This window comes from Dichomitus squalens (genome assembly GCF_000275845.1).
Source record: "Dichomitus squalens LYAD-421 SS1 unplaced genomic scaffold DICSQscaffold_90, whole genome shotgun sequence".
In the NCBI taxonomy this organism is placed as follows: Eukaryota; Fungi; Basidiomycota; class Agaricomycetes; order Polyporales; family Polyporaceae; genus Dichomitus; species Dichomitus squalens.
Genome location: NW_006766972.1, coordinates 27,297 through 54,350, shown reverse-complemented (window position 1 = coordinate 54,350; position 27,054 = coordinate 27,297). Strand labels below are relative to the sequence as shown.

General features: G+C 55.7%; 9 protein-coding genes across 9 annotated transcripts in view; 3 read left to right on the top strand and 6 right to left on the bottom strand.

Annotated features, from left to right (window-relative positions):
- Positions 1 to 1,680, bottom strand: part of DICSQDRAFT_150620 (uncharacterized protein) — a gene marked incomplete at both ends in the record, with an annotated part of 8,319 nt that extends 6,639 nt beyond the window's left edge. The window contains 4 exons of the mRNA XM_007371142.1: positions 467 to 561; positions 615 to 714; positions 841 to 1,215; positions 1,408 to 1,680. Coding sequence (XP_007371204.1) covers positions 467 to 561; positions 615 to 714; positions 841 to 1,215; positions 1,408 to 1,680 — 843 coding nt within the window. The remainder of the gene's footprint in view (positions 1 to 466; positions 562 to 614; positions 715 to 840; positions 1,216 to 1,407) is intronic.
- A 512-nt stretch (positions 1,681 to 2,192) lies between these two features.
- Positions 2,193 to 3,407, top strand: DICSQDRAFT_130295 (uncharacterized protein; the record flags this gene model as incomplete). Its single annotated transcript, XM_007371141.1, has 5 exons — positions 2,193 to 2,312; positions 2,406 to 2,466; positions 2,528 to 2,586; positions 2,649 to 3,107; positions 3,171 to 3,407. 5 exons carry the CDS (start codon positions 2,193 to 2,195, stop codon positions 3,405 to 3,407), a joined length of 936 nt encoding a protein of 311 aa, XP_007371203.1.
- Positions 3,408 to 4,269: 862 nt separating this feature from the next.
- DICSQDRAFT_113505 (uncharacterized protein) lies at positions 4,270 to 5,523 on the bottom strand (the record flags this gene model as incomplete). Its single annotated transcript, XM_007371140.1, has 5 exons — positions 5,302 to 5,523; positions 5,107 to 5,237; positions 4,877 to 5,047; positions 4,631 to 4,813; positions 4,270 to 4,581 (listed from the first exon to the last, which is right to left on the bottom strand). The coding sequence occupies exons 1-5, from the start codon at positions 5,462 to 5,464 to the stop codon at positions 4,270 to 4,272; spliced, it is 960 nt and encodes a 319-aa protein (XP_007371202.1). The 5' UTR covers positions 5,465 to 5,523.
- Positions 5,524 to 8,241: 2,718 nt separating this feature from the next.
- On the top strand, positions 8,242 to 11,237 carry DICSQDRAFT_72245 (G-protein alpha subunit; the record flags this gene model as incomplete). Its single annotated transcript, XM_007371139.1, has 13 exons — positions 8,242 to 8,464; positions 8,529 to 8,564; positions 8,618 to 8,699; positions 8,913 to 9,455; positions 9,509 to 9,561; positions 9,614 to 9,735; positions 9,888 to 9,992; positions 10,068 to 10,148; positions 10,555 to 10,654; positions 10,719 to 10,747; positions 10,830 to 10,883; positions 10,961 to 10,994; positions 11,188 to 11,237. The coding sequence occupies 13 exons, from the start codon at positions 8,242 to 8,244 to the stop codon at positions 11,235 to 11,237; spliced, it is 1,512 nt and encodes a 503-aa protein (XP_007371201.1).
- Positions 11,238 to 14,610: 3,373 nt separating this feature from the next.
- Positions 14,611 to 15,509, bottom strand: DICSQDRAFT_141542 (MGMT family protein). Its single transcript, XM_007371138.1, has 4 exons — positions 15,464 to 15,509; positions 15,355 to 15,403; positions 15,248 to 15,301; positions 14,611 to 15,192 (listed from the first exon to the last, which is right to left on the bottom strand). Exons 1-4 carry the CDS (start codon positions 15,488 to 15,490, stop codon positions 14,906 to 14,908), a joined length of 417 nt encoding a protein of 138 aa, XP_007371200.1. The 5' UTR covers positions 15,491 to 15,509; the 3' UTR covers positions 14,611 to 14,905.
- A 4,027-nt stretch (positions 15,510 to 19,536) lies between these two features.
- On the bottom strand, positions 19,537 to 20,281 carry DICSQDRAFT_175256 (uncharacterized protein; the record flags this gene model as incomplete). Its single annotated transcript, XM_007371137.1, has 2 exons — positions 19,537 to 20,177; positions 20,233 to 20,281. 2 exons carry the CDS (start codon positions 20,279 to 20,281, stop codon positions 19,537 to 19,539), a joined length of 690 nt encoding a protein of 229 aa, XP_007371199.1.
- A 1,610-nt stretch (positions 20,282 to 21,891) lies between these two features.
- DICSQDRAFT_150616 (uncharacterized protein) lies at positions 21,892 to 22,656 on the bottom strand (the record flags this gene model as incomplete). The annotated part of the gene is made up of 5 exons (XM_007371136.1): positions 21,892 to 21,972; positions 22,038 to 22,235; positions 22,296 to 22,394; positions 22,455 to 22,513; positions 22,596 to 22,656. 5 exons carry the CDS (start codon positions 22,654 to 22,656, stop codon positions 21,892 to 21,894), a joined length of 498 nt encoding a protein of 165 aa, XP_007371198.1.
- Positions 22,657 to 23,792: 1,136 nt separating this feature from the next.
- On the top strand, positions 23,793 to 24,617 carry DICSQDRAFT_141538 (uncharacterized protein). The gene is made up of 3 exons (XM_007371135.1): positions 23,793 to 24,279; positions 24,338 to 24,392; positions 24,461 to 24,617. Exons 1-3 carry the CDS (start codon positions 24,215 to 24,217, stop codon positions 24,560 to 24,562), a joined length of 222 nt encoding a protein of 73 aa, XP_007371197.1. The 5' UTR covers positions 23,793 to 24,214; the 3' UTR covers positions 24,563 to 24,617.
- A 545-nt stretch (positions 24,618 to 25,162) lies between these two features.
- DICSQDRAFT_130292 (uncharacterized protein) lies at positions 25,163 to 26,154 on the bottom strand (the record flags this gene model as incomplete). The annotated part of the gene is made up of 4 exons (XM_007371134.1): positions 25,163 to 25,417; positions 25,485 to 25,736; positions 25,767 to 25,954; positions 26,106 to 26,154. 4 exons carry the CDS (start codon positions 26,152 to 26,154, stop codon positions 25,163 to 25,165), a joined length of 744 nt encoding a protein of 247 aa, XP_007371196.1.
- Between the last annotated feature and the right edge of the window lie 900 nt (positions 26,155 to 27,054).

Below are 27,054 nucleotides of genomic sequence, written 5' to 3'. Positions count from 1 at the left end.
CTTCACTGCCTCGCTCTCGCGCCTTGTCCTTGGTTGCTAAGCAGCCCCTCTAGTATATAAGGACCCCCCTAGGCGCTCCCTAGTCCCCATCTCGACCTCTTGGTCATTGGGACTAGGTGAGTGACCATAGCGTTGTATCTCTCTTCGATTGCTAATGTATAACTTGGTCATTGGGACTAGTCTGTCGCTGCTTGCGTGAAGACTAGCTTTCGTCGGTCTCGTGCCTTCGTGCCGACCGCCGCTCTGCCCCGTCGAGTTTTCTGATACGTTTATCCCTCTCTCCCTCGCTTTTCCCCCTTTCGGCTCCCCGCCGCTCGCCTACGGGGTCGTCGCCGAACGTCGACCCGAATCTACGCGCCTAGTCGCCGCGACACTCCAAAGCCACTGGCTCATCTATGAAAACGTAAGAGTCAGACCTTGGAGAAGATGATAGCGACGCACCTTCGCTGTCGTCGGGGTCCAGTACGTCTGGGTCTTCTACTGCGGCTGTATCTGCTGCGGCTGTGCCGATATCTTCAGACACGACGCCTTCGCGACTTGTGCCAAGTGACGTGAACAGACCTGGGTCAGGTTGTTAGTATGTAGTGTGGGTTCATTCAAAGCGGCGGCCTAACTGTTCAGCATTGGCCGATGGGATTTCCCGACAGCATCCATGTACTTCTTCCGCAGATCCAGTGCAAGCTCATCGGTGATCAGGATATCAAAGACGCCGTTCTCAAGAACGGAATGGAGGATCGCCGACGATCAGTACCCTGCATCTGCAATGGACTTGATTTCAGGGCTAATCTGCTGCTGCGAGAGAAGTGTGAAGAGCTTGTCCATGCTGTCTTGACACTGAACCAACATCCCAGCCCAAAGCAACACGTCCTCCGGTCCTATGGTGTATGGAATTCGGTCACCCGACAATCCATGGTGGTCCCGCGCTGGTGAGAGTTGATGATGCTTCTCCAAGATCTGCTCCAGAACAGCGGGAAGTCCGATGACCGATTGGCTGTGATGCGACACGTACCATGCACGAATGAGGTAAGTTGGATGCGCCGACCACATACGCTGACCGTTCGCGATACGAGCGTGAAGTTTGAGGCAGCAACGTTTTGCGATGAAGAAGAAGAAAAGAGCAGTCTGATGTCCCTCCTGATTGGTCTTCTCGGCCAAGGACGCGGGAGAGGAATGGACAAAGTAGTTGAGGGCAGTGATTATATCGTGAACGTGGCACTCCACAGAGGGACATCTGTGGTTTTACTCAGCTATACTGTAAGCTATGTACCTTATAAAGACGGACTGGGAGCTCTTAAAAGTTTGCTTCAGCATCTATTCACCCTCTTCAGGGTCCTGAGGCTTCAGCGACTGTATCCGGAGCGGCGGTGTGTTGGCTGGAAGACGATCGGGAGACGTGTTAGGAGCGACCAGTGCCGCAGTGATCCCCTCGCAATCGATTCGGCCTGTGACCGCGATGACCTTGTCGTGGGGTGTTTGCCCGGTGTTGATGATGAAGGCCAAGTAAGTCCAAGGATCCAAAGCCTCGAGAGTCTTAGCTTCTGCACCCGACCTCCGGCCTTGCACCTTGGTATGGCTGAGAAGGTATAAAAGTAACGCAATATCACGGCGGACGTCGAGCTCCGGATCAACGGGGGAGAAGAAAGTGTCGAAGCCAGGGGATGCATAAGTTGCTTGAGCCATGAACGCATGAACAGCGAGGATGATGGTCTGAGACGAATTAGCCGCCCAATGCGAACTTTCAGGCGTCCCATAGGCGCGCGACGAGATGAGCAACCGACTACTAGAATTGAGCACACCTATAATATCACTCAGACATCAAATTCCAAACACGGCTCAGGACACAGGCATACGTTATACAAGTACCTGATTTGAGTTACACGCTGTGAGTTACAAACGAAGACATGCATACTACGGCTCAGTGTTGTCATTGACCCGGTGGTGGGCTCTGTGCACACCTCTGACGTGTCGCTCCGCCAGTACGAGTCCTATCAGGCTACGGACAGTGCATTGTCCCGGCTCTAGGGCTCGAAGCTCGAGGCTTGAAGGCTTCCCAGCCCAGAAATCTCGCGGTGCGCACAACTCCCGGAGTAAGGGCGCATCAACTGTCTATCGCAGGAACGACCCTGCCCTCCTCATCCTCGCCTCCGCGCAGCCCGCTCACGAGTTTCCGTGACACCCTCTTTCGGGCGGAAATGGCCTGTGTTGGCCCGAGCATAGACATCGAACCCCTCCTGCTCTGGGAGAGTGCGGCCCTCCGTGCATGGACGCACCGGCTCTCTTCGCGGAACCCCCAGACGTGCGTGCTCCCCCGGGTGCGCTGAAGGTCTTATAGGCCCGCAGTGGTCGGGCACGGATGCGCACAAATCTTGCCGTTCGCTCCACCTGCGTTTCTCCACCCCCTGCAGAAAATTAAAGACATGCAGTACCTTCGGTCGCTCCTCGGCTTGATGCTCGTACTTGCGCAGGGTCAGTCTTTCTTCACGCACATATTCTACGAACGCGCACTCAACCTCCAGTATGCACCCAGTCCGCGCGATCTCGGGATTTGTCGGCCGCTCCCACGTCCGCGGCGAAGACGAGCATGCGGTGAGTGCCCATCGGATCCTTCCCCCGCCCGACCCTGCTGTGCACTGACTGGGATCACATAGGCCATCGAGGCACGCGCCGCCGCAGACAAGACGGTCACGGACACGACGACCGTCAGCGTCGTCCTCACCCGCTCGGTCGCGGTCTCGGTCTCCGTCACGGACACCGTCACCGTCTCCGAGTCGGGTTCGCAGTCGGCGTCGGAGCCTGCGCACACGCCCACGCCCACACAGCCCGCCTCCCTCCCTGCGGCGCACACGACGGCGGCGACCTCGCCCCGGGACACCACCACGGACCTCGGACGTGCAACCACGTCTGTTACGGTCGCGGCTGACTCTTCCGGTACCGCCGCCGCGACATCTGCGGACCCCGTCCGCTCCTCCTCGGCGACGGTCTCCGAGCCCGAGGACTCTGCGACAGGCGCGGTGCAGACCACCTCGCGCGCGTCCGCGTCCGCGCAGAGCACGAGCACGCTCGCGCCCCTCCCGTCCGCCGCGTCTGGCTCCGCGCACGCGAGCTCGGTACGTCCCTGCGCACCCTGCACGCATTCGGGCACAGCACGCTGACACGCGCGGCGCACGCAGGCAAGCTCTGCAGCGGCCAGCGCGTCCGGCCTCCATGCGGCCTCCTCTGCCGCCGCCGCGGGCTCGAGCACGAGCGCGAATACGGCGGCGACGGTCGTCGCTCCGCTCTCGAGCACCGCGCAGGGCGGGCCTGTGCTCCCGAGCGGGGCGACGTTCCACGGCAACGGCGCGGCACGGGTCTCCGCGGTCGGGGCTGGTTTCGGTCTCGTGCTGGGGGCGGTTGCGTGGGGCTGGTGAACGGGCGCGTGGGCGGTGGACTCGGGATGTCGATCCTGAGGATGCGCGGGTGGCTAGGCGTGGATGTGTAATATGTCTCCTTTCTTGATACTGTCGCGATGGTGTAGGCCCCGTGGGAAAAGTTTTGATCTGTATGTATCCACTTTGCAGCCGGGTTACCTATGCGTATCGAGCGGCGTGGGCACCGTCTTGACTGGCATTGAAAGCGTCCAGGTGCAAGTACCGGCGTTACCTGCTCCCTCTCATGGACATCCTCACAAGCCGATCTCCTCCCCACTGCATTAGCATCTGAGACATGATACGGGCATAGGCACTGGCAACAGTTCCGGGAATGCCAGTGTGTTCACGATGCTACACACGCCGCACTTGGGCTTGGCTGCTGCCTGCCTTGCGTTTGTACTGCATGCATCTTCAATCTGGATCCAGACGAAGCGGTGCAGAACCTTCCTCTCGTGCAATCTGGCCTTACCTGATCTTCACGGCGCGGTCGAGCACTTCTGAGGTTGTAGCCAGACTGGTCCTGGAGGGCCTGCATAAGCGATATCGTGCACCCTCTCCGCGAAGCAGTTGGACCGTCGAACGCGGGCGATGTGAGAGGGAGATATTCGAAAGTGCACTTCCGCTCACGGTGCGCACAGCCAGAGCCTGACTGGAGGTGTGCGTTCAGAACGAGCTGCAGAAGCACTCCTGGCGCCATGCGACTATCTGTGCCAACTTCCTTACCAAGACCTTCCGCTGCGACGGCGCTCCCGTAGCGGCTTGCGTCGAGCGAACATCTGTGCAAGCAGAGTATGAATGCATAGGGAGCCGAGCCAAGATTGCCGCTCACGAGTCATACACGCGCACACGGGAAAAGCCATGTTTATCGAGTGCCAATTGCGCGGTACGGGTCATCAGGCTCTACAAGACGAGGGAGAGCGTACGCGAGGACGTCAGCAGACGCGCCATCCTCAGACAGGACCTGAAGCTCCTCCATGTCGCGAAGTATCATATCGAAGTACTCCGCGGCACCAGACATGTGCGCAACGCGACAACAAGCAGCATGAATGGCAAGATACTTCGGGCTAGGTAGAGGGGAGTCGCTATGCGCGGTGAGATGTACGGTGGCCGGGACACCGAGTCCAGAACGAGCTAACTCCAAGCGCGGTGCCATGGCGACGCGATAGACATTTGGCTACGCATGAATTGTAAACGAGAAGACGTGCATGTATGGAACCTCTCACCTCACTCTGCGCTTCAAACCAGAGCGACATCTTGTCAAAGAGGTCGTGGATGGAGTATTCGAGTGTCATGATGTTCTCTAACCGATGAAGATTCGTCTTGGAGGTGTCCGATTTCAATTCGTTGTAGACATCCTTGTGACCGAATCGTTTCAACAACATCCAAGCTGTCGCGACCTGATGTTCCTGAGAATATTAGCTGGGTTAGTCGCTTAACTTAGGTACATGAGTGCGCGTTTGAATACGCACCTTGTCGCCCCTTCCTCCTGCCCGAATGTTACCAAGCGAGTCCGGGAATATGTATGCGCACTGCGCGCAGCACAAAAATTCCCCTGGAGAATACGCGATAAGACCATTTTCACAGGAAGACAAGTCGACTCTGCCCGTCACCATGCAGCGGAAGTTATCCCTAGCCAGGGCCTGTTCGAGAGGGTAAGACAAACGGTCCAACGTTGCACTGGTAGGGAGAGCACATATACCGCGAGTTTGGCATCGGAATGATTGCGTGGTGTTGACTGCAGATCCTCCATGACCTGACTCTTCGCAACTTCAAAGGAGGGGCGAGAAGGATGATCCGAAGGAACAGGAGTTCGTCCTCTCGTCTTTCTGACTTTCCGGAGGTCAGGCTCTGAACCTGCAGTGAACGTGGATGGAAATTATATAGTGCAACCTACAGATGAGGAGCAAATTTTTGACATAGAACTCTCCCAGATTGTAGAGAGCTTGGAGCGGACCTTGATCCGCCGTGTCGCAGGATGCGATGTCATCTTTAAGCGTGGCCAGGGCAGTGGCGTTTGGAGCATAGAAGAGGAGATAGCCGACCACACGGGAGTACATGAGGTCTTTGGCATTGGCAGCCTTGTTCGCCGATTCTTCTGCCGGCAGCGCAAGAGTCGCATACAAGCTAATCGCAGTGTCATCGAGGGGTGGTATTAAGCGTCGGGCCTCAGCGATGGGAGGTAGCGCAGTCATATTCTAAACGGCCGTCGAGGAGCCTGAGGGAGCAGGATTATACATGTCCTCAACGAGCGACGAGGGGTCGTCAGCTGCAGTGTACGAGCGAACGGCAGCCACGAAGATCGTTCTCAAGTGCTCGGTGCACCAAGCGGCTGTCTCCGAACGACGATTCATGCTCCGCGACGGCGCGACCAAACTTGTTAGGAGACCGCGGCTTGTTCCAGCATACGGCGCCTTGCAAAACAATGCTGTGCCCGCCCGAAAACACGTTTAGGAACTTCCGACAGTCTACATATCGAGCTCTCCGTACTTGGAGATCCCCTCTCAGCGCACTAACGTCCGCGACAACATACATGGGCAGAAGGTGTTGAAAACTCTCGATGTTGTATTAAATGCATGATATGTGCATCTCAGAAGTGCTAACACCAATTCGATAAAAGTCGAACGACACCAACGACCCCGTAGCGGATGAGCATTAGATTACCTCACTGGTGAGCGGAGGCTGGACATATATCTCAAATGCGCCATCGTTTTGCAAGGCACTATAATCCAGCCGCGTCCTTCGTGCCTTGCTCTTCTCCCGCAACCCCTCACCATTAATGCAGCACGCCTTGTGAATCAGTACCAATCCAGGAAACTATCGCAGAACCACTAGCGTACGAGTCCAGAATGAGTTCACCAAGACCTTCCGCGTGGCGCTGCTCACGTATTGGCTTGTTGGACAGGATGTCCGAGACGGCAAGCATGCGCAAGGCTGTGCAAGCAGCCTGTCTACCATGACAGTGAGCTCTGCACCTCCGTCGTAGACAAACTGAGACTTACAGGATGCGAGAAGAGGTAGAGCGAAACATCAAACGCGATGGAGTCCACCTTGAATAGATGACGGCATGCGAGACGTCGATGAGGAAGATGTAGACGGCGGACTGGGGCCGGCATCCCATGTACTCCGTTAGCGTGAAAAACTCGACGAAGCCGTATTTGAGCTAGGGTAGAGGAGAGAGCGACGAGAGCGACAATTACGAGGACAGACGCCGACCGTGTTCGGGAATCTATGGATCAAGAGAGGTCTTTGCTCTGATCAGATGCAGTCTTGACGTCGCACGGATCGTCGGTGAGTCATCTACATGTCGATTCGTGCGGCACGCCAGTCGACAGACCCTAGGTCTCGGCCGGCTAGCTTATACAGCATAGAGATCGTGGCCGTCACAAAGCCCAAGGAACGACATCTTGCATCTGCCAATCCACCCTTCGGCTCGCGGCCAACAATAGGCAGATCTCGAGACACCGAGGAGCCGGACCCAGGGCCGGCGAGGCACCTGCCTTGTCTCGTCCTCACAGCCTAGTAATGAGGAAACTGGCTGTCCTTCCAGCCAATGCCAACAGTACTAGGCTGCAAGCACAACGACGTGAATGTGAAGCGACAGGTGGAGCGTCGAAGCGAACAGTCGTGTCTGAAGGGGTCAGAAGAAAGACACAGGGCGGACACTCACGAGGTCCTCGGGGTGTAGTAACAACCCAACCCTCGGAGATGCGGGACGTTCAGACGTCGAGCGGAAGAGAGGGGAGACGTCGGGACGGGCGATGGCATAGCACCTGTACGATCACGGCAGTCCAGCCGCGTAGCCTCGGACAGCCCTGGCTTGCGGCAGTGAGCGCTGCGCTGTGCATGTGGCGTGTCAGAGGGAGATGTGGGGTATCTCGAGACAGCCCCAGAGCAACCTATCGTGCTGTATAATCGATCGGGGTTGAGAAACCGAGTTGAGGTTAGTGTGAACGCGCCTGATCATCCGGGTGCGAAATGAGGGTTGGACAACGGTGCTGTATCGTTGAGGGCTCCATATGCCTATCTTGAAAGGCGCGGAAAAAGGGTTCGATCATCGCCGTGGGTTGATGTATGATATACGTGCGCTCAGGCTGACTTCGAGGGTGGCGGACGATGGATGGTGATGCCCAGCCAACGCGGCAAGCGATACCCTTGAGCCGCCTCGTGCAGAGTTGTTGCAGTCTTACAGAGTCTCGTGCATGGTTTTTCGAGGGCGAGGGCGACGGACTGGCGGGTTGAGCTCGATTGGTGCACTAGGGGCAATGTCGGTCCACGAGATACGTACTGAATAGTGTGACGCACATGGATTCATAGAGGTCAAGGAGAAGCACGATGTTCGTGGAGGGACAGTGGAAGACACTCGATGTATTCAGCGACAAATAGACATGGTAGACGGACGCGGGCGAGAGGGGGCGGCTGGAAAGGCGACGTGGGGCTCCACCATCTGTCATGGGCATGCCACGATAGAAAGTCGCGGCCAGATGCGACCACACGCTGTGGGGTATCGGGTAGCCAATGCATGTGGTTCGGGCAAGGGTCGCAGAGGGTGAGCAGCGAATGCGAATGTTCGGAGCCGCGAGGGCGGACGAGGACGTTGGAGGTCGTGCCATGAGCAGCCGGCGGCAGCGATGAGAGATCGCCGGGGGCGGCTTCGGCGTGAGACTCTCAGACAGCCTGCACCGCCTCCGCTCTCCGGGCGCTCGCAGGATCCCTGCGGGCTGTCGACGACCACTGCCTCCCGTCCTCGTCCTCGTCCTCGTCCCCGTTCCCGCCCCCGTCCTCTGTTCTCCCTCTCCCCTCCACTTACTCCTCTCCTCGTCTCTGTTCTCAGTACATGGCCGCCGTGGCTACCAAGGCTTTCTGGTCTCAGCCAGACCCCGACGACCCTCTCTCCCAGGCACTCCAGCCGCCCCCGAACGAGTCCCCCGAAGATCGTGCCGCCAGGATCCGGCAGCAGGAGGACGCGATTCGCGTCTCAAAGGAAATTGACGACGAGATCGCCATAGCCAAGAGGGCCTACGAGCGGCGCAAGAAGGCCATAAAGATCCTCCTCCTAGGTCCGTTCCCCTTACCATGTCTTCTGCGCGTGCCCCATATCGACATCCCGACATCCGTCTCTAGGTCAGGCCGAGTCCGGCAAGAGCACAACCTTGAAGAGTACGTCCTTGTTCACCTGCCTCTTTGACCCTCCGTCCTTACCGATATCGTAGACTTCCAGCTCGCGTTCTCCCCCCAGCACTTCCACAAGGAGCGCTCTGCATGGAAGACTATCATTCAACTCAACTTGATTAGGTCAGCCTCGTTCACTTACACATATCCCCTCCACGCCCTATCCTGTTGTTAGTCGTGAGTCCGAATGGAGCGCCCCACTTGCGCCATTCGAGAACAAGGACGAACGTACTCACAGAACATCCCCGCGTAGCGTCATGTCTCTCGAGCCTACGCGCCCCTTTTCCGTCTTCCCCGAAGCGCACTTGCCTGTTTACTCACTCGCGCCCTCACCAGAAACATCAAGCGCCTCCTCGAGGTCCTCCAAGAGGAATGGGAGTCCTCCCTGCAAACTACCACCACCGCCTCCATCGCCAAAGGCAAGGGCGTCGCCGGCCGCACGCCCACCAGCCCCGGCGTCCGCTTCTCGACCTCCCCGCTCACAGACAACCACCGCCGGATCCGCATGCGCCTCTCCGCCCTCCTGCCCATCGAAGACGAGCTCATGAAGAAGCTCCTGCCCGACGGCGCCGCCGCCGTCAAGGACGTCTGCGTGCGCGCGGGCAGCGGCTGGAAGGGCATCCTCACCGCGCTCAGCGCGAACACGAGCACGCTCGGGCCGGTCACCCCCGCGAAGCCGCAGCTGCAGCTCGTGAGCGCGATGAAGGGCGGGTCGAACCCGAGCAGCAGGCCGGGGACCGCGGACGCGGCCAAGTTCAAGGACAACCCGACCGCGGTCCTCGCCGCGTGCAAGGACGACATCGTCACGTTGTGGGAGGATCCGATTGTCCGGGGTGTGCTGAAGAAGCATAATGTGCGGTTACAGGACATGCCCGGCTTGTGAGTTCCTTGATTGTGGCCGGGGGGCGGAGCGCGCTCAATGGGGTCTATAGTTTCTTGAACGACGCGGGGCGGGTCGCCGCGATGAGCTACGAGCCGACGGACGGTGCGTTCAGTCTGCTACCGGGCGCATATATCCCTCTCACACGCTCGGACAGACGACATCGTGCGTGCGCGAGTACGCACACTAGGTGTTGAAGAGCACCACTTCACGATGGAGAGCGGTGCGCTACCTGGAACAGAATGGTACATCTACGATGTCGGTGGAAGTCGCAGCGTCGTGCGTACCCTTCCCTCGTTTCGTTCCTGCCCGCGCATCTCATGAATCTAATAAATCTAACGAACGCTGATGGTCATCGTGACCCTTCGAATGTGTGTGCGGATGAATGTTGGATGCAATGCCGCGCTGCGCCTTCTGTGACGGATGAACAGCGTCAACACTGGATACCGTACTTTGACGACGTGCAGGCGATCATCTTCCTCGCGCCGCTCGCGTTCAACCTCACGCTCGAAGAGGACCCGAAGGTCAACCGTCTCGTGCGTCACATTCTCGTTCGCTGTCATAAGCGTTCCACTTGACTGACGCTACGACGGTTTTGGTTGATCACGCAGGAGGATTCTATCACGCTCTGGCGAGAAGTGTGCACGAACGCGCTCCTGGCCAAGACGACGCTCATCCTTTTCCTCAACAAGGTGAGCTTCCTGGTTCGCAGCAATACGGTTTTGGTTACTTTGGCATTGAGGGCGCCCCTGCTGTTCACTGTACCTCCGACCCCTCGAAGGGAACAGGGGCCCTGGATTGGCGATAGGGGTGCGGTGCGGCTGGCGTGCGGATCTTGCACCGTCTACCTGATTTGCTTTCCGGTGTTCGTTGCGCCATAGCGGATTCTCGGACCACTGATTGTTGGGGGGTATTCTCTGGTCGGTGTTATCCGAGGTGTCGGCGGTCGCTCTCCGAGTGCTTCTGTCTGAGTGCATGCTGGTGGTGTGCGAAGGTGACCCCTGTGCCGCTGCCCCGATGCAGAACACCCGGCGCACCCGCACGATAAGCACACCCTGGTCAATGAATTGACGACTGACTGTCACTATTTACGCACAGATGGACATCCTGCAAGCGACGCTCGCCTCGGGTATCCGTGTCGTGAAGTACGTCCCGAGCTACGGTGACCAACCAAATGACATCACACATGTCACCAAATGTACGTCGTATCTCGGCAATCGCTATCGCCCACTGACGGACTGTATGCGCGCGTGTGCATGCAGACTTCAGGGACAAGTTCCGTGGATACCACGTACGTGCTTCTGTCGATTTGCGTGGGCGCCGATGGGCGCTCCCGCGAGCGATCGTACTGATGGATTTTCGTCCGTCTGCAGAAGCGACTGTCGCCCAAGGCGCGCCCGTTCTACTGGCACGAGACGTCTGTCATCGTACGTACCCTTTTTGATTACCAACGCTGCAAACCCGTGCATTAGCGTTTGGCTGACGAGGCCCGGAACCTGTACAGGATACGCGCTCGACGGCTGCAATCCTCGTTGGCGGTGAGTTCGCTGCTGCGCTTCTAGTGTTCATTAGGTGAGAACGTGTTGCTGATCGATTTCATGGGCGCTACCTTCCCCGTCAACTGTCATCCAATCGTTCGTAACCACCTTCTTCCGACCACCATCCGTCTGCGTTCCACCACGCCTTGACCTGTCCATCTCGGGCTTTGGCTTCCGGGTTCTCGGAACACAGTACGCGAAGGTATCCTGCGCGCCCACTTGCAGAGCGTAAACGTAATTTGAGACGTTTACTGGGACGAGTCCCAAGCGGCCTCCTGTGATCATCAGCATCCAGACAACACTCCCTCTTTTCCATCAGTCATTGGTGTGGCGCCTGCCTCCACTGCCTGCGCCATTCGGCGCTTCTCTACTCCGCCGCCACTCCACAGCCTCACCAACCATATTCGTGCTCTCTCCTCCTTGCTGACTCCTGCGTGTCGCCTCGTGGATTACCACACCGCGCTTATATGCTGTTCATCGGTCATCATGATCGAATGTTCAACGCTTGGACCACGCCCTCCCACATCCCGACGGATGTGTCACTAGCCCCTGCTGGATCCCTCTACCGCCGTACCCTAGTGCATTCCATAATAGCCTCTCGTCGTATGTATCATCTCCGTTGTAAGCTTCCTGTCACATCGCTGCCCACACCCTTACGTTGTCTTGTGGAGTTGTCTTGTATACAGTACCCTTTGCTGCGCTGCTCTCGTGCTACGCGCCGCTTTCACTTTATTTGCGCGGACATCCTCTATCGGGACGGTCGTACCGGCGGTAGATATATTCATGCCGGTTCATGTCCATCGTCTCATCGATATCACCCGTTCGTCACTTGCGCATTTCGACCTCGACGGCGTAGGCTGATGGGTAGCATGCACGGAGACGCCATCTCGCTTCCTCTCCTGCATCGCATCGCATACACGACCCCGTCTCGCTTCTCCCCTCCCATGATATGCTCCACTCTCTTCGTGGTTCCGTCTATGTCCCGTCTAGCCCCGTGCGTCATCCCAGTACGCACGCATGCCTGTTCCCTGCCCGATATAGAGAAGCTTCTTGTACCGCCGTGTATCTGTAGATGTAGTGCGCACCCATTCTTACCGATTTACGTCAGCATAATTGTAATACGCGACTCGCTCAGTGTTCGATGTACTGTTCTGTTGATACCCTCGAGTTCTCTGTCCGTAGTAGATGTTTGTACATATACCCACATAGATCCATCTTACCGTCGACTCCAGCTGCGCTTTGTTGGCTCATCGAAGGCCCGGCGAGCATCTTCTGGACACGTCTCAATACCCGGGTCGGTATGCCGAAGATCGAAGATCATGTAGACTGACGAAGGAGTCGGACAGGCTTCTACGTCTTGCAATCAAGGTTCGTCGTCCTGGCGCTGTGATACGCCACCGCTTGCACGCGCCCATATACAGACATCTGCGTGCTCTGCAGCTCAAAGTCAATCCGCTGCGGGCCAGCGATATCGCGTTCGTCATCCGGGTGCTGCACAGCCTGTGATCCTGCATGCCTCTCAGGCTTTCGGCCCTCGATGCGCAGCCTGGGACGAGACGCTGCCATGATAGCTGTACTCGCTGACAGGCTGCTGTGCCAGTGGTTGGTGCGACGTCCATGCTCGCTGCCCGCTGCCCCACAAACCGGTGGTCCCGGTCGACGTCAATCTACCACAAGGTGGGTCGAACGGGGGCATCAGATCTGGTACAAGGAGAGGCAAGACTCTGAGAGCCTCGTGTCAACATGCACCGGCAGCAGTACCACCCCCTCGCACAGCAAGACGTTGACGAAGAAGATCGACCGAGCGACAGAGACGGTGACGAACCTCGGATAGCGATTCGGTCGGTCCGGTCAATGCACCGGCAGATCTTCCCGTAGGCTGTGAACGTCCTGAAGATCACAGCAGACGTTCGGCCCACAACAGATCGAAATCTGAAGTCGCCTGATGCAATTTGGTTTGGTCGCCCGGTAGTAGACATATCGGCGTGTCACGATCATGAATCACGCATTGCGGATGGTCAGTGCTAAGTAGACCACTTACCGCATATGATGCGTCGGATTGGAGGTAGGGCGACGACCCATGCAGATAGGATAGAGCAGCCCGCTTATTCCAAGGAGTACGCCGTGTCATTCTTAAGGAGTCACAGCGTGGAATCCTGGAGGAGGTTTCAAGGCAGGTGGGTACACATACTAGTGCGTAGGCGATCCATGATCTTGACCCCATGACCTACTCCGGAAACATGACTAACAAAGTTTGGTGGTAGCCCTAGGCGAATTTTGTACTTAAGCAGTCGCGAAGTCGCAAAGTTTCGGCAGTTGGAACGCACCGTTGATGATCCTCAGGGACGCCGTCCTTCTCGGATGATGGGGACGCATGGCGGCGAACATTCCCTGGCAAACTCCGCGGAAGTAAGTTGTTGGTAGGAGGTATCAATATTCGTTCTTATGTGTCGTCACCTATACTGAGGCGCGGATGCACAACACCCATGACAACATGGGAATGGACAGACACAAGGGGGAGGAGACTGTACTTGCGGGCGAGACGGGCTATAGCACAGTGACGTCCTAGATATCCAAGCGTCTTTGTCCGTCGTCATCGCAGTGACTTCCATAGACTGAAACCGCAGAGGGTGTTAATAGAGTTATGGCGTCCTGAGATGACATTCGAGCCACTCCGCAATGCTGTACTTTTCACCGCACGAACCTTGCCTCGTAGTGAAACAAAGGAAGCCTCGCCCGAAATACCGACGACCACGGATCCTGACGTGCTCAAACCATATATTCTCGAAGCTGCAACCCGCCGGCGGGAGCGTTCCAGCAGGCGCGTCATCAGTCATTCGTTGGTGTACGAGAGGATCTGACTAATACGTACTTACATGAGAGAACATTGTCAATGCGGCTACACGCGGTTCAGGTTTGACCACTGAATCGCATGGTGTCGGCAGAGCTCCCGTGGAATTTTACACATCCGCAGACAGAACGGTTGTGTTCATGAGACGACAATGTACGGCCCAGGAGGGAGAATCCCGAACCTCAGCAAACGAAAGTTCAGCTACTTGGAGGCTAGGTAGGACGTATGGGGTGCGGGTGGATGCGAGGATGCTCCAGCCAATTCTCAACGGGGCGACTCGTCATTGTGCGAGGTTCTCATGCTAGGGATCTTCAGTGTACGGACATAGTTTCATAGAGACCGGGCCGTGAAGAGGGCTGTCGCTTGGGCAAGGGGATGCACCCATTGCCTCAAGCCATTGAGGCTGTCAACCCGCAAGTTTCGAACGAGGCCCGAATGGAACTTGAGAAGTTACGACTGGTCTGGAACGCCCAGCCTCGAGAAGATCACGGGACCGTAACGCGTGAGGGGGACGCAAGGCCGCGAATCGTGGCCTAACGGGAGAGAGGCGCGCGGAGGATCGTATACCGCAAGTGAATAGCGACACCGGGAATGTGGCTCTAGAACTAAATCGTGCTGTACATGTTAACATTCGAAGAACGAGAACGGAGCAGAACTTGACCATACGCTTTTGCTAATGAACTCGTTGGAAGACCAAGACCAGAACTTCCAGCATCTGTGTTGCATCGTCCGCTGCATGCTTATAGATGATTTTAGTGACATTATAAGACTTCCAATGGATTTATAATATGGGATATGAGAACCACACGCAAGCACAGTCAGCTACGATGCGGTAAACAAGCGCAATAACGGGATCCTGACAAGCATTGACTGAACTGTTCCAAAGGACGACAGGAGCTTTTGGCGGTACCTATGAACTATCTCGAAGCAGTAGGCCGCTTGAATATATGTGCATAGAGCAAGACAGGTCGACGACATGCATAGAAGTGAAGTGCGAATGAAGCTTCATGCAAGCAGCGCGACAGGTCACGTACGACGAATCACAAGAGTTCCTGAATGATCAGTCCGCTCCTTGTTCATCACGCTCTCCTCCAGAGCCTTCTTCTTCATCCCTTTCCACGCCAATATCAACCGTGCCAGGAGCGGGAAACCAACCGTATTCACGAAGGTCGATCTTGAGTTCACCGGAGCGAGTCGTCACAACATCAACACCTTCTGCAACAAGCGCATCACGCTGACGCGTCGCGCCGTCCGTTCCAGGGCCTCGTGAAGAGATGGCTCCCGTAGAAGAAACTACGCGGTGCCACGGTACTGGCGGGTGCGCGTCTGGCGACAAGAATTTGAGGGCTAGGCTGCCAAAGTAAATACCTACTGGTAGCAACGCAGGGATAGCCTTCCACACCTTGTCCCACATGGCGAGAGTATGCGGGCTTTCCAATCAACTTGGCGACATGCCCTAGACAGCTAACGTTGTCAAACGAGGGACTTGTGACGAGCCAGGATGCGAACCGTAGGATGTCACGCGCTGAGGAGGGATCTGCCGCACGACATGATAGACCTAGCACCCAGAGTAGTTCTTATAAGTCAAAGAAGACAGCCAGGGAGGCTCTCAAGGTACCGCAGTGTGAAACCAGTCGCCGTCCATCGAAGATGATGAGGTCAAGAGCGAACCCGAGTCATGATACAACGGTGGTCACTTGTCACACCCTTGCAATAGACGCTCGTTCCCGAGCCGTCAAGGCAGCGACATGATCATTGAACGTCCAGCCCGACTACAGTTACTTAGTTCTCGTCCAGGCCATCTCACGCTTGAGGAGAGCAGTTACGAGTCAATGGTGATGATTCCAGGCTTTTGAGGCTTCGACCTGTGCTGGCTATAACCCACGGCGTCCCCATAGCGTGGCATGTCATTCAAGTTCTCTGTTCAAGTTTACACACCGTACAGCCTGTCCATGCGCTCATAGAACGGGGGAGGAAGCCCATCCACAGTATTGAACACTAGCCTTACGTTCTCACGGGTGTTGAAGCCAGAGAACGCAGCACGCCATCTACTTTGCGTTTGGTCATGCCGCACCCTGCGAGCCCCCGTCCTCGACATCCACGTCCCACATACGGTCACCTATGTTTCCATTCTCACGGCTAATGCCAGCACGCGGAAATGAGGATATTGCCTGTGACTGGGTCAAGCATCGCGTCCTGGAACCAAACGACGAACTCATCCTCAACCGAGCGCATTCCGTCACGATCGACCAAAGCCAGTTCGAGGAGTCGTAGCTGAGGGAGCGGCGGTGGGGTCTGCTCGAAGTAAGAGCACAGGGACTCAGAAAAGCCACCAGAAGTGGAATACATTGATCAGATCGAGGTGTGTAATGAAGCTGGCATTACATGATCAGATCGAGGTGTGTAATGAAGCGATAGGAATTGAACGGTCGAGTGGTCTCTTGGTTTCACTGACGTACCGAGGGACGTATCTGTTACGTATAATCAGTCAGAGGTATGTCTAACGCATATAAAGACACCTACTGAGAGATGACGGAAGGACACCCAGCCTGTTTGGCTCCTTCAACAAGGAGCATCAGTAAACCTGGGAATCACTTAATGCCCCTTAAAATCGCCTTTAAGGGCATTAAGGCGCTTAAGATGGCTTTAGGGCCGTCTAAGACGTAAGCATTAAGATGCTCCATTAAGACGCTTTAAGACGACTAAGATGGACGAGTGCAGAAACGTTCTGCACCGTTGTCGGGGGTGTCGGCCTCTGTCACAACGTATGCACAGGTTCTAATAGGTCTCTCACTCTGCTCTGCTCGATCATTGGAACGTATGCCGCACGTTGTACAGAGTCGAGGGTGAGCAGCTGGAAGATATGCGTGGGAGAGCTAAGTGGCTTAAGGCGCTAAGCCATTAAGACAATGCACGGTTTACTGATGGACACCGAGACGCATCGTAGTGGGGAAGCTATGCCAACCGGGAGAGGGATATTAGGGACCCAGGACAAGGGCAAGCCAGGCGACGTGACAAGTTCGAGCATTCAGACAAGTGAGCAGTCGAACGTAGTCCATAACAGCTCTAGTATGAATCGCGCCGGGATCTGACATTGGTGGAAGACCACTGTTCTCAGTGCTCGATAAAGATCGGTACGAGCACACCGCTTGCAACAGCCCGCTGGCCAGACTGTGCCAAACGCAAACTGCGTATCCAACGCGACCTGGTCGCATTTCAAGGTCTCGAATGCTGGGAATGTCGCGAGAAATTGGGAGAAATTGCCGAATTGGATCATCCATAGAGTGAGCGATCGTAGCTTGAATAGGCAGCGAAGTGCAGGCGTCTCAGGCATGATGTGCGCCTGCTCAGGCACTAGCATGGCGGTGGCCCAGGTTGGCACGACGATCCGGAGGTGCCGGACATAACTACAAATAGTCGGGTTGCCTTGCAGGAGGCCATCAAAAGCGGATACGGCATCGAGACTGAGGGGGCATCGAAGGGTAATGGAACGGAACAGGATGGTGAGGGCGCATTGAAGCAATGCTCTGCAGCCAAGTGACAGATTGCCAAGAGACTGATGATCGCTAGTGAGACTCATTGGAACATCTCGAACCAGATGTCCAAGGGAAGTGAAAGCTGACATTGACTCATGAAGATTCAGCGTAGGGGCATCGCATCGGAACCAACGGGTTCTGTGCGACAGTTTGGTAGCAGTGGTGAACGGATACATCTGTTGAACTGACACTCTACTCTGCCAGCGTGAAGTTGTAGCATTTTCTCGCGCATTGACGCCATAGAGGGGCGGACTCACACGCACATATCCGAGCAGCTCGTCGTGCAAGTCCGGTCAATCTCCCACCGCAGCCCGGAGAGAGGGACTCCCGCTCGTGCGGAGTCAATGATCACAAGCAGAGGCATTCCGAGTCGGAGATCGGCGCTGTGTTTCCTGGTTCCCAACATGATCATCCATTAAGGCCCGAGGCTCCAGGGAATGAGATGCTCACCCACGTCTACATATTTGGACGGACACCATTGAAGGCGGTCTCTCGAATCAGGAGTCTAAACGTGCGCAGTCAAGTTTTGAGGGAAATGAATGGTCCTTGGACTGGCGGACAACAGTGCCGATGTCCGTTGTCCTGAGTCGGAGGCGAGTGCAATTCTACCAAGCCTTGATGGAGCGAGAGAAACGCCCCGCGAGCACGCGCAGCATCACGATCCTGATCGGGGGAGCATCTCGGGAAAGCGGCTGGGCCGGTCAAGCACCTCCTGTTGATGTTGACTTGCAAGTTGAGCATTTGCTCCGACTATCATCACAACCGTTCTCGAAGTACTGTTCCCTTGGCCCGAGACAGGGGACATTGGAGGCTGACGAACACTCACAGGGTCTACGTAGATTCTATTGTACACGGCTCGGTCTATGCAGCGCATGCATGGAGGGTCGCTCGCTCATAGGAACGTTGGAGTAACTCAAGGCGGGCGGGTTGCGCGCGAAGAAGAGTCACAACGTCTAACGCTCTCACTGCGGGCAGCTCACGGCGTTCCGGAACATGTCGGAACAGGAGGGAGACGCGGCACATGTCTCCGCGGCTGCGGTACGTACTCAAACTCCGAGCAGTGTGAAGAGCGGCTCTGTACATAGCAGGCGTTCGGAGACGCAATCTGTAAGCGGTATAACGTGGTGAACGCTACATAGTACCCGCTGCAGTCATCATGCATGCCGAATGCTCAGCGCTCAGTCCTCGGCATCGTGCACTTCCTACTAATCCGCAAAGGGCTTTCGAGCAGAGTGCTTACAATTTCAGGCAACTGGCTACGTAGCCACGCATGCACGCAGTCACGTGTTCGCTTTCTTAGTTAATCGCAGAGTGGGTAAGCGACGCTTAGTATCCTATTCTTGGTTCTCAGTGTCCCCTACAAGAAAGTTCTTTCCTTGCGCAATGTAGATTGAATATATTTCAAGTTTTTTCTACTACTCATGCAGTTCTCAATGCGCGCAAAACGAGTCTACCCAAGGGCTTTGCAGGATGTATAGACTTTGGCCTTGCCCTTCGCCGAACTCCTGCCGGAGGGCGCTCCAGTTACAACTTACACTAGACGCGCAGTTACACGACTGCGTGGCTGCATACACACAGAGCTTGGCGAGCTTCGCCATCAATCGACTGCGTGAATATGTGGTTACGCAGCCTGCTACATAGCCAGTTGCGTGAAATGGTAAACGTCCTCACCTTGCCAGACATCTAATGCAGACGCCAGCTCGACTTCCGATTCGTCCGACGTAGTGCCCTGGATTGACCGCCTGCTAGGCTTGATTTGGGAGCATGAGGCGAGGTCGGATGCCTTGGACGCATAGGAATTTTACGAATCTGACGGGTTCTGATTTATACCGGAAAACATATACAAGAAGGACGAAGTTAGAACAAGAACGTAGATGCAAAACCGTCGTTGCTACAAAGTATACAGTCGTGATCGTTGAATTCGTAAGGAAAAAGTCTCGTGAAACGTGTGGGCCTCTTGTATGGACAACTGAGCTCACGCTGTCAATTGGTACAACGTGCTATCATCTATGTCAAGAAGATCGTCAAGAAGATGTATCGTCACTAAGCCAAATGATTTGCCGTAGCGTGCGGCTGCCATATATCAAACCATTCAGTCAGCTGACATGCCTCGCACAGGTAGTTGTGTACTGACCTCGCTGTCTGACACACGTCCTCAAGAACTTGTCTCGCTCGCAGGAGCAGCTGTGGCGCTGACCCAGCTCGAGGTAGTCGGAGCGCTAGACGCTGTGCCCCACGTAGAAGTAGGCTCAAAGACCTCGCTACCGCTAGCGTAGCATATCACCACTGGGCAGGCTGGAATGATCGGTCCTCCGGGTTGGAAAGACAGAGAGGGCGCGCTACCGGCAGAGCTGGCGACACCAGATGGCAGCGAGGTGGGCCAGCTCCACGCACCGCTGCTCCACTCAACAGTATATGGAGGCCAGTGGATGGATACGCCTGATGGGAAGGCGGTCGACGGGAACGGTAGAATGGAGAAGGGGGGAAAAGGCCAGCAAAAAGGAGTGGGAGAGGCAGTCGCACTCGAACTAGATGCGCTCGAGTCCGGGCCGGTGGGCCATGCGTTTGGTAGTCCGCTAGAGGTGCTGATATGTGCGCCAGAGGGCTCGCTCCAAGGGTTGAGGGATGTTACAGAGGAAGACGGGATGAAAGAGGTCGAGGAGACACCGGTCGGCCACGCGTTAGGCAGTCCGCTAGGGGTGATTATATGTGCACCAGAGGGCTCGCTCCACGGATTGAGGGATGTCGTGGAAGTGACCCCGTCCCGCTTTGCCACGGTGATAGGGCCCGCACTCACTGGAAAGCTATGTGAGCGTGAAATCCCCCGAGGTCGGAGCGCTATGCCTCGCACCTTGGAGAGCGGCCAGGAGCACAGCTAGGAGGGCATTGAAAGTCTGCATCTTCGGTCGAAAGCTACTGACAAGCGGGTATCTGAGAGGATGCCGCTAAGCGGATGAATGGGGCAGATGTCCGTCGAGATTCCTGCGGTCTCTATAAGCATCGCCTTGCGCCATTATATACATTCCCAACTGTATAAACGCCAGATGAGATGAGGAGAAGCGTCTGTCCGTAATTATACTTAGCCGAGAGAGCCCACGAGCACACCTGCTTGATTAGTGGTGTCCTAACTGACCTGGCCAGCATAACATTGGAGCACAGAGACCGGATGGCTTACTACTCCGGTTAACGTCATTGCAGGTGGACTGCTACTGTTGAACGCTCCATCTGGAGTTGGGGGCGTTTTCCCCAATCACGGACCATAGTAGAGACGCTGTAGATCAATCGTTTCAGACTAATGTCATTGGCAAATGAACAAGTGAATGCATTATACGTACTATTGGTAAGACCCAGCATACTGGCTAGATTTTCAGTCACTGCGCGGTACTTGTTCAGCGCGAGCCGGCAGCTGAAATATACGTCCATGCTGCATCATCTCCGGTTGCATCCACCACTGCTTGCTCCGAGCATCGATTGTGAGTCTGTTGGGCCGTAAGTGTAAATTAATGGGCAACGACACAAACTTGTACATGCAAACCAGTTCCGTATCCACAGCAGACAAAGCCAACGCAACTGTCTTGAGGTCGGTTTGCTGGCGCTGTGTGTAACAAGCGCGTTCCGTGTCATCACGTAGACGTTCTGTTGAACACAGCATTAGTCAAACCGGCTGAGATCCCACACAATCACGCCGCGACGTGGATAGATGACGGGCTTTACTTACTGGCACGGCGGCAGATGCCAAATGGATCCCGACTGCCGTGTCTGACTCGTGTTAGTAGCAAGGTCAGAAGACTCCGCATGAAGGACTATCTCAAGCCAGATGCATAGGATGTGAGCAGTGTACGCCCAAGTTCAACATCCCTCCAGATTCCTCCAGGAGTGATGATGCAGGTCTGACGAAGCCGGGTGCGGGTGGACAACAGGCTCAGTGTGGCGGCCGCCGCCAGGCGGCCTCGGAGACTGCACTAGACCAATCGGGTCTCCAGGCTGCTGGCGGCCGAACTGCCTTCATCGTGAAGTGAACCTTCTCCGAATGCGATGCCTACGGGCGCGATGGTAGTGAGTGGATATCCGACAAGGAAAATACGCCACCGGAATGCAGACTGAGATCCGAGCACCAACTGAGAGACGCGCGCATGTTGCTCAAAGCTGAGTAAGTCGATGGGGGCCGGAACGGTTCAAACACGGTATGGCGGTGAACAGGCCAAACTCACCTCCTACAAGCATTACAGCGCGCAGGTATCACGTTATCAATAACCTCCCGCTGAGCATGAACAGTGAAGAGATAGAAAGTAAGCTAGCGAATCCACACGGGCTCGAACATGGATGACTAGTGTTTCAAGGTAAATAGGCGGATTCCGAGAGGCCCAATTTGCTGTGCACGCGCCTCCAAAAAAGCCACGCACTCCGACGCACTTGCGACTGCGCCGCCTCCCATTCGCGCGTCGATATGGCACACTCACCTTCCAAGTCCCCTCCGAGAGCTTTCATATTACTGGTGATCGAAGACGACTCACAAGCAAGTCGCTGCATGCCAGAACATGCGGGAGCGCGCCCGCTTGCCCACAAGTTCAACCTTCGAGTAAGCCATGCACTGATTTTATGTCATGGGTAGGTTTGCTAACATTACAGATAATCAAGACAGTGACATGCTAAGACCGCACCGAACAACCCTACCGCGAGAACCGACACCTTCGTATCCGCGCTTGTGAATCCAACTTGCACACCGAGATCGGCGGGGTAGCTTGCACGCTGGTCGCTGTCTTTATCGTGTACGATCAAAGGTCTGAGATCACGAGTACAGTGGGATGTGCTTTCAGAGCATGGTGCGGCTATGTTCAGTATCTTCTGGTTGTTCTGAGTTAAGTCGATAAGTCACTCGTACAGGATGTCTGACAATGCAGCCACAAAGCTCACGAAAGACGATGCAGCAATCCAATCTGCCGCGCTTGACACGGCAGTATGCTCTTTTGCTGGTGTTTCTGAAACCCGCCCAGGATCACCATCTCCCCTCTCCTCCACATGACGTGAGAGTCAGACAAATGGTCAATGTGAAGCGCCAACGGAAGCACATACCAGGGTCTCAGGGGACCATCCTATCAGACCACCCGCACCGATTACCATGAAACCACGAGCTGCGGCCAGCCCGGACTACGAAGGTATCCGATCACCATCGCGATCCTGGACGCGTAATTCTCAGCGTGTGCTGTAGCTCACCTCCGACAAACGCCAAGAGCAGGCAGAGGAGAGCTGCTCGAAAGGCGGGCGGAGAGTGCATCGAGCACGGAGACGAGGGGAGTGTGGGGCGACGAGGCAGGGGTTTGCCAGGGCGGATGGAGAGAGGAGTCCACGTTCACCATTGCTACCGAAGCACTCGAAAGAAGGGCTTCTGTCGAACTATCTTCTCGCAAAGGCTCACGCGCACGCCTGTCACGCACGTTCATCGCGTGTATCTCATTCAAGCATCTAGTCTCGAGAGCATTCCCGGTGCGTTTACTGACACGTAGTCCTTCGTCTTTCGGGCTCCAACTGCATGCTATTTGCGAAAGTGACTACTGTAGCAGCCGAACATTGAACGCGAAACGATGGACCATCGATTGAGGCTTCGTGTCAAACCCCATATGCAATACCCGCCGTCTAGTAGCCCAAGGCCTCAGCCCAATTATCGAGCCACGCCAACCCCAGCCTGGTCTCACATCACATTACGGAACTCCGGAAACGCGGCAGAGGTGCACTGGGAGGCAAGTACGCAACGCCGCGCCTCATACGCATTTTGAAGTTGGCAGCGACAAGAATAGCACGGTGACACATTAATCTCTTGGCGCGCCAAGGCCCTAGACTATCTCCGTGTCGGTCGGAGGCAAAGACAGATCAGCGACGTATGCAGACAATAACTTCTGTTACAGGCGCGTTTGACTCATTAGAAAGGCGGCTAGGGGTAACTTGGTGCCGGGCGAATGAAGGGTCCTCATCACCCCTCAGACACCCAGTCAAGCTCGAGAACCTATACATTGGCAACTGGCATGTGGAGGGTCAACCCAACGTCAGTCCTCTACGAAGCCGTACGCACTACACTTCCTTGGTCACTGACTCGCGCCGATTAATACAGAGACGCTGGTTGAATCTAGCCGTCCATGACTCGGATTGCAGATAAGCTAACCGCACACAGCTGTATAACGTACATGCAAGCCTTCTCTGCCGTTTCTTGGACGCAATATATCATTTGGGAAGGTGCGCTTGGTCCTTGGATACATGACCTACTCTTTGTGCGGACTTAGTATCGACCCCTTATAGCATTGTCCGGTCTCTTCGCATGCGCGCTATGTAGAAACCGAATGCTTGCCACTCAAGTCTGCCTCTGTGGGGTCGCACCCGCGATGATAGACTTTGTACGCCCCCCGAACTTATGGTATCGTGACGGATATGTTCACTTTGTTTCTCCTGTCCTAGACACAACTTCACGATAATCTTACTGGTATCATCCTTCTCATATCCTGAATCACGCTTCGGTGCATCGCTGTCTCCTACCGGACCCATGAGCTTAGCAACATGTAGGCAGGAATATCACAACACCTATCGTCTTCGGGATGACTAATAATCGCTCTTCCTAGCTGTAAGGTTACGCGCATACTGCTTAGTCTTGCAACGGCACTAACTTGAATTCTCCCTTCTCGTTGCGGTGGCCATCGTGCCGCGGTCGTGTTTTGTTGCCATGGATGCGACTGTTGTGATCCTAACTTTGGTCAAGCTGGGGAAGGACGGCATCGTTCTGAACATGAAGCACGGCGTCGCTCCTCGCTAATGACAGTATTTTTTCGTAGTGGTGCGCACGATCAATGAAGAACTCAAGGAAGATGAGCTTGATGACATTCACCTCGTATGAAGGGGTTCAGTACTTCTTGTGAGTGCCTGCGACTGCTCATCTGGCTCGCATCCCGATTCTCATTCTTTGCCACTAGTATTCTTGTCGCGCTGAATGTGATACAGCTCGGCTTGACCCTAAGCTCTAACGCGGTGAGCTCTGGTCACGATCTTATCCTGCGCAATCGCGCCCGTCAGGATGATACTCATACACATTCCAGGATCTCAGCGCGCATGTCAACACCATCGCCGTCTCTAAGCACCTGTACGTCCTTCGCTCCATCTCCCGTTCTATCCCTTGGATATTACCCCACCGCGAATAATACTACTATGACACGTGGGACGGCCTCAGTCCTCCTGTCACAGTTTTTCCTTGACCTGCAAGCCGCCAGCCGGTGCTCGCTCAAGCTCGAGCTTGGCACCGACGATCCGCTCCGTTTCTCCATTTCCACTGACGCGCTACGCTCCATGCTGTCGCTGTCTTTCGCTGAGCCGATTGTGGGTCCGATGGGGGACGCGTACATAGAATCGTACACAGAGCCTGGAGCCCGAGGAAGACTCCTTCAATTATCAGGACCACACGAGAGGCCAGAATGTATGAATACCGACTGGCAAACGTGATGCGTCAAGGTCGCGTACCCCGAGTACCACGGTGCATTAGGATGGCAATAAGCTATGACTTGATCCGTACACGCTCGAACCCAGGTCCATATATCGAGCATGCAGAGGGCCTCCTTGGTAGAGTCAGAAGCAATGAACGGGTATACATGCACGAGAGCCGCAGGCAAATAGTACCTTTCCTGCATTACCACGAAAGAACCCATGCAGACCGGGGGAAGAACGAAGAGAGTAGTTGGGAATCGAGACAAGGGGAGGGGTATAGCTGACAATCTCGCTCTACCGGAGTTCACCAAATGCTCCGCTCAAAGAGCCCACGCTGCCGCGCACAGAACGACACCCAGGCCGACGCCAACTGCGGATATCCTCCCCGCGCCGTTGTTCTGGAACGTCGACCCGCTAGGGAGCGTAGGCCCGCCCTGCGCGGTGCTTGAGAGCGGCGAGATGACAGTCGCCACCGCGCTCGAGCTCGAGAGGGCAGAGGAGGTCACATTCACAAGGGAGGCGCTGACGATGAGCGTGCTCGGCGAGGCGTTGACGGCCGTAGACCGAGCGGAGGTCTGCAAGCAGGCACAGGTCAGCATGCCGCGCATAGAGGTACGAGGAGAAATTCAAACGCAGACGTACTGAGCTGACGTGTGCAGAGCCGGAGCTGGAGCCGGAGATGGATGCGAGCGCGGTCGTCCTCTGGGCGGTCGCGACGGTCTCCGCACCGGTCTCCACGGACGCTCTCGATGTGAGGGCAGATGCAGTCTCAGAGGCAGGGGCAGGAGACGAAGCCGAAGGAGAGACAGAGTGAGTAACGACAGGGGTGGAAATGTGTTCAGCAGACGTGGTGGGGTCCGAGCGCGTAGCAATCGCTGACGTCGCCGTGGTATGCTTCACGGGAGGGGAGTTCGTCGGACGTACCGACGAGGACACGGAGACCTGGCGAGTGGAAGTGGGCGCAGGTTTGGACTCGGACCCAGGGACAGTGACGGTGTGCGTGACAGAGACAGAGACGGAGACGGAGCGGGTGGAGGTGACACTGACGGTCGTCGTCTCCGTAACCGTCTTGTCATCGCCGGCGCGTGCCTCGATGCCCTGTGTGATTGTAACTCAGTTCATGTTCGCGCGTCGGATAGGAGGGGTCAAAGAATAACATTATCTTCGAGATGATTGTGGGCGTGGGTATCATGCCCTAAGATGACGCGGACTGTACGATGATGGCTTGAGCTTGGAAATTTATAAGCATAGCGATAGACTTACTCTGCACGAGTACGAGCACCAAGCCGAGAATTGACTGCAGCAAATGCATGACTCTAGTCTATGCGCACAAACACAGTCGACAGAAGACTTGGACAGCAGCAGAAGGAGCGGACGGCAAGGGGATTCGCATTCTTATTGACTAGCCCAGCGCCATAAGACCCGCAGTCGCACTTAGAGTGCCGGGAAGCCAGCGAGTTCCCTGACGAAAGTAGGCGCGTCCATGCATCGAGGCACAAAATACCTGCACTCTTCCAGGGCGGTCGTCATCGGAATGTCTTATCGTGGGCCAAGATACGGCGATGTCCTCTCAACTAAGCCTCCAAAGAAGCCGTCAGGAGTTGGAAGGATGAGAGGCAGCCCCGAGGAGAACACAATCATTACCACGGAAAAGTGACAAGGACAGTGTAGTGCGCCTTTACTCCGGGGCTTCTCATTGCGTGGGGATTGGCGGCCGTTCAGACCAGGACACGGTGAGTTAGGCTCAGACAAGCCTGGATGTAACGGCGCGTGATAGAATTTTTGAGTATATCAACTGAAGAATAGGTGTCTTCACGCGATGTTGTGTGAGAAGGGAGAAGCAGACAACAGTCACAGTGTGCAGATAGTAGCGTTCAGGTTGGGAAGAACCTCGAAACGTGGTCGGCAGGGATTGTGCGGCGTGCCTTTAGGAGAGTCGAAATGAACGCTATAACCGGCGGCGTGGGATCTTGCGAGGACGAGCACTGGCCTTTACTTATACGAAGTCGTCGGCCGCGAGGTACAATAAATGCGCAAATAGGGTAACGGCTCAGGCCCATACTGGATATAATGCGCCACGAGACCGCTTCTTCGGTATCAGATTGGCCAAGAACTGCTCGAAGATGTAGGGACCGGCCAAAACGTCCAGGATGGATGGAGCAAGGCGTGTTGCGGATAGGGTGGTCTCAGAGGGGTCTGGAGTGTTGCGTTC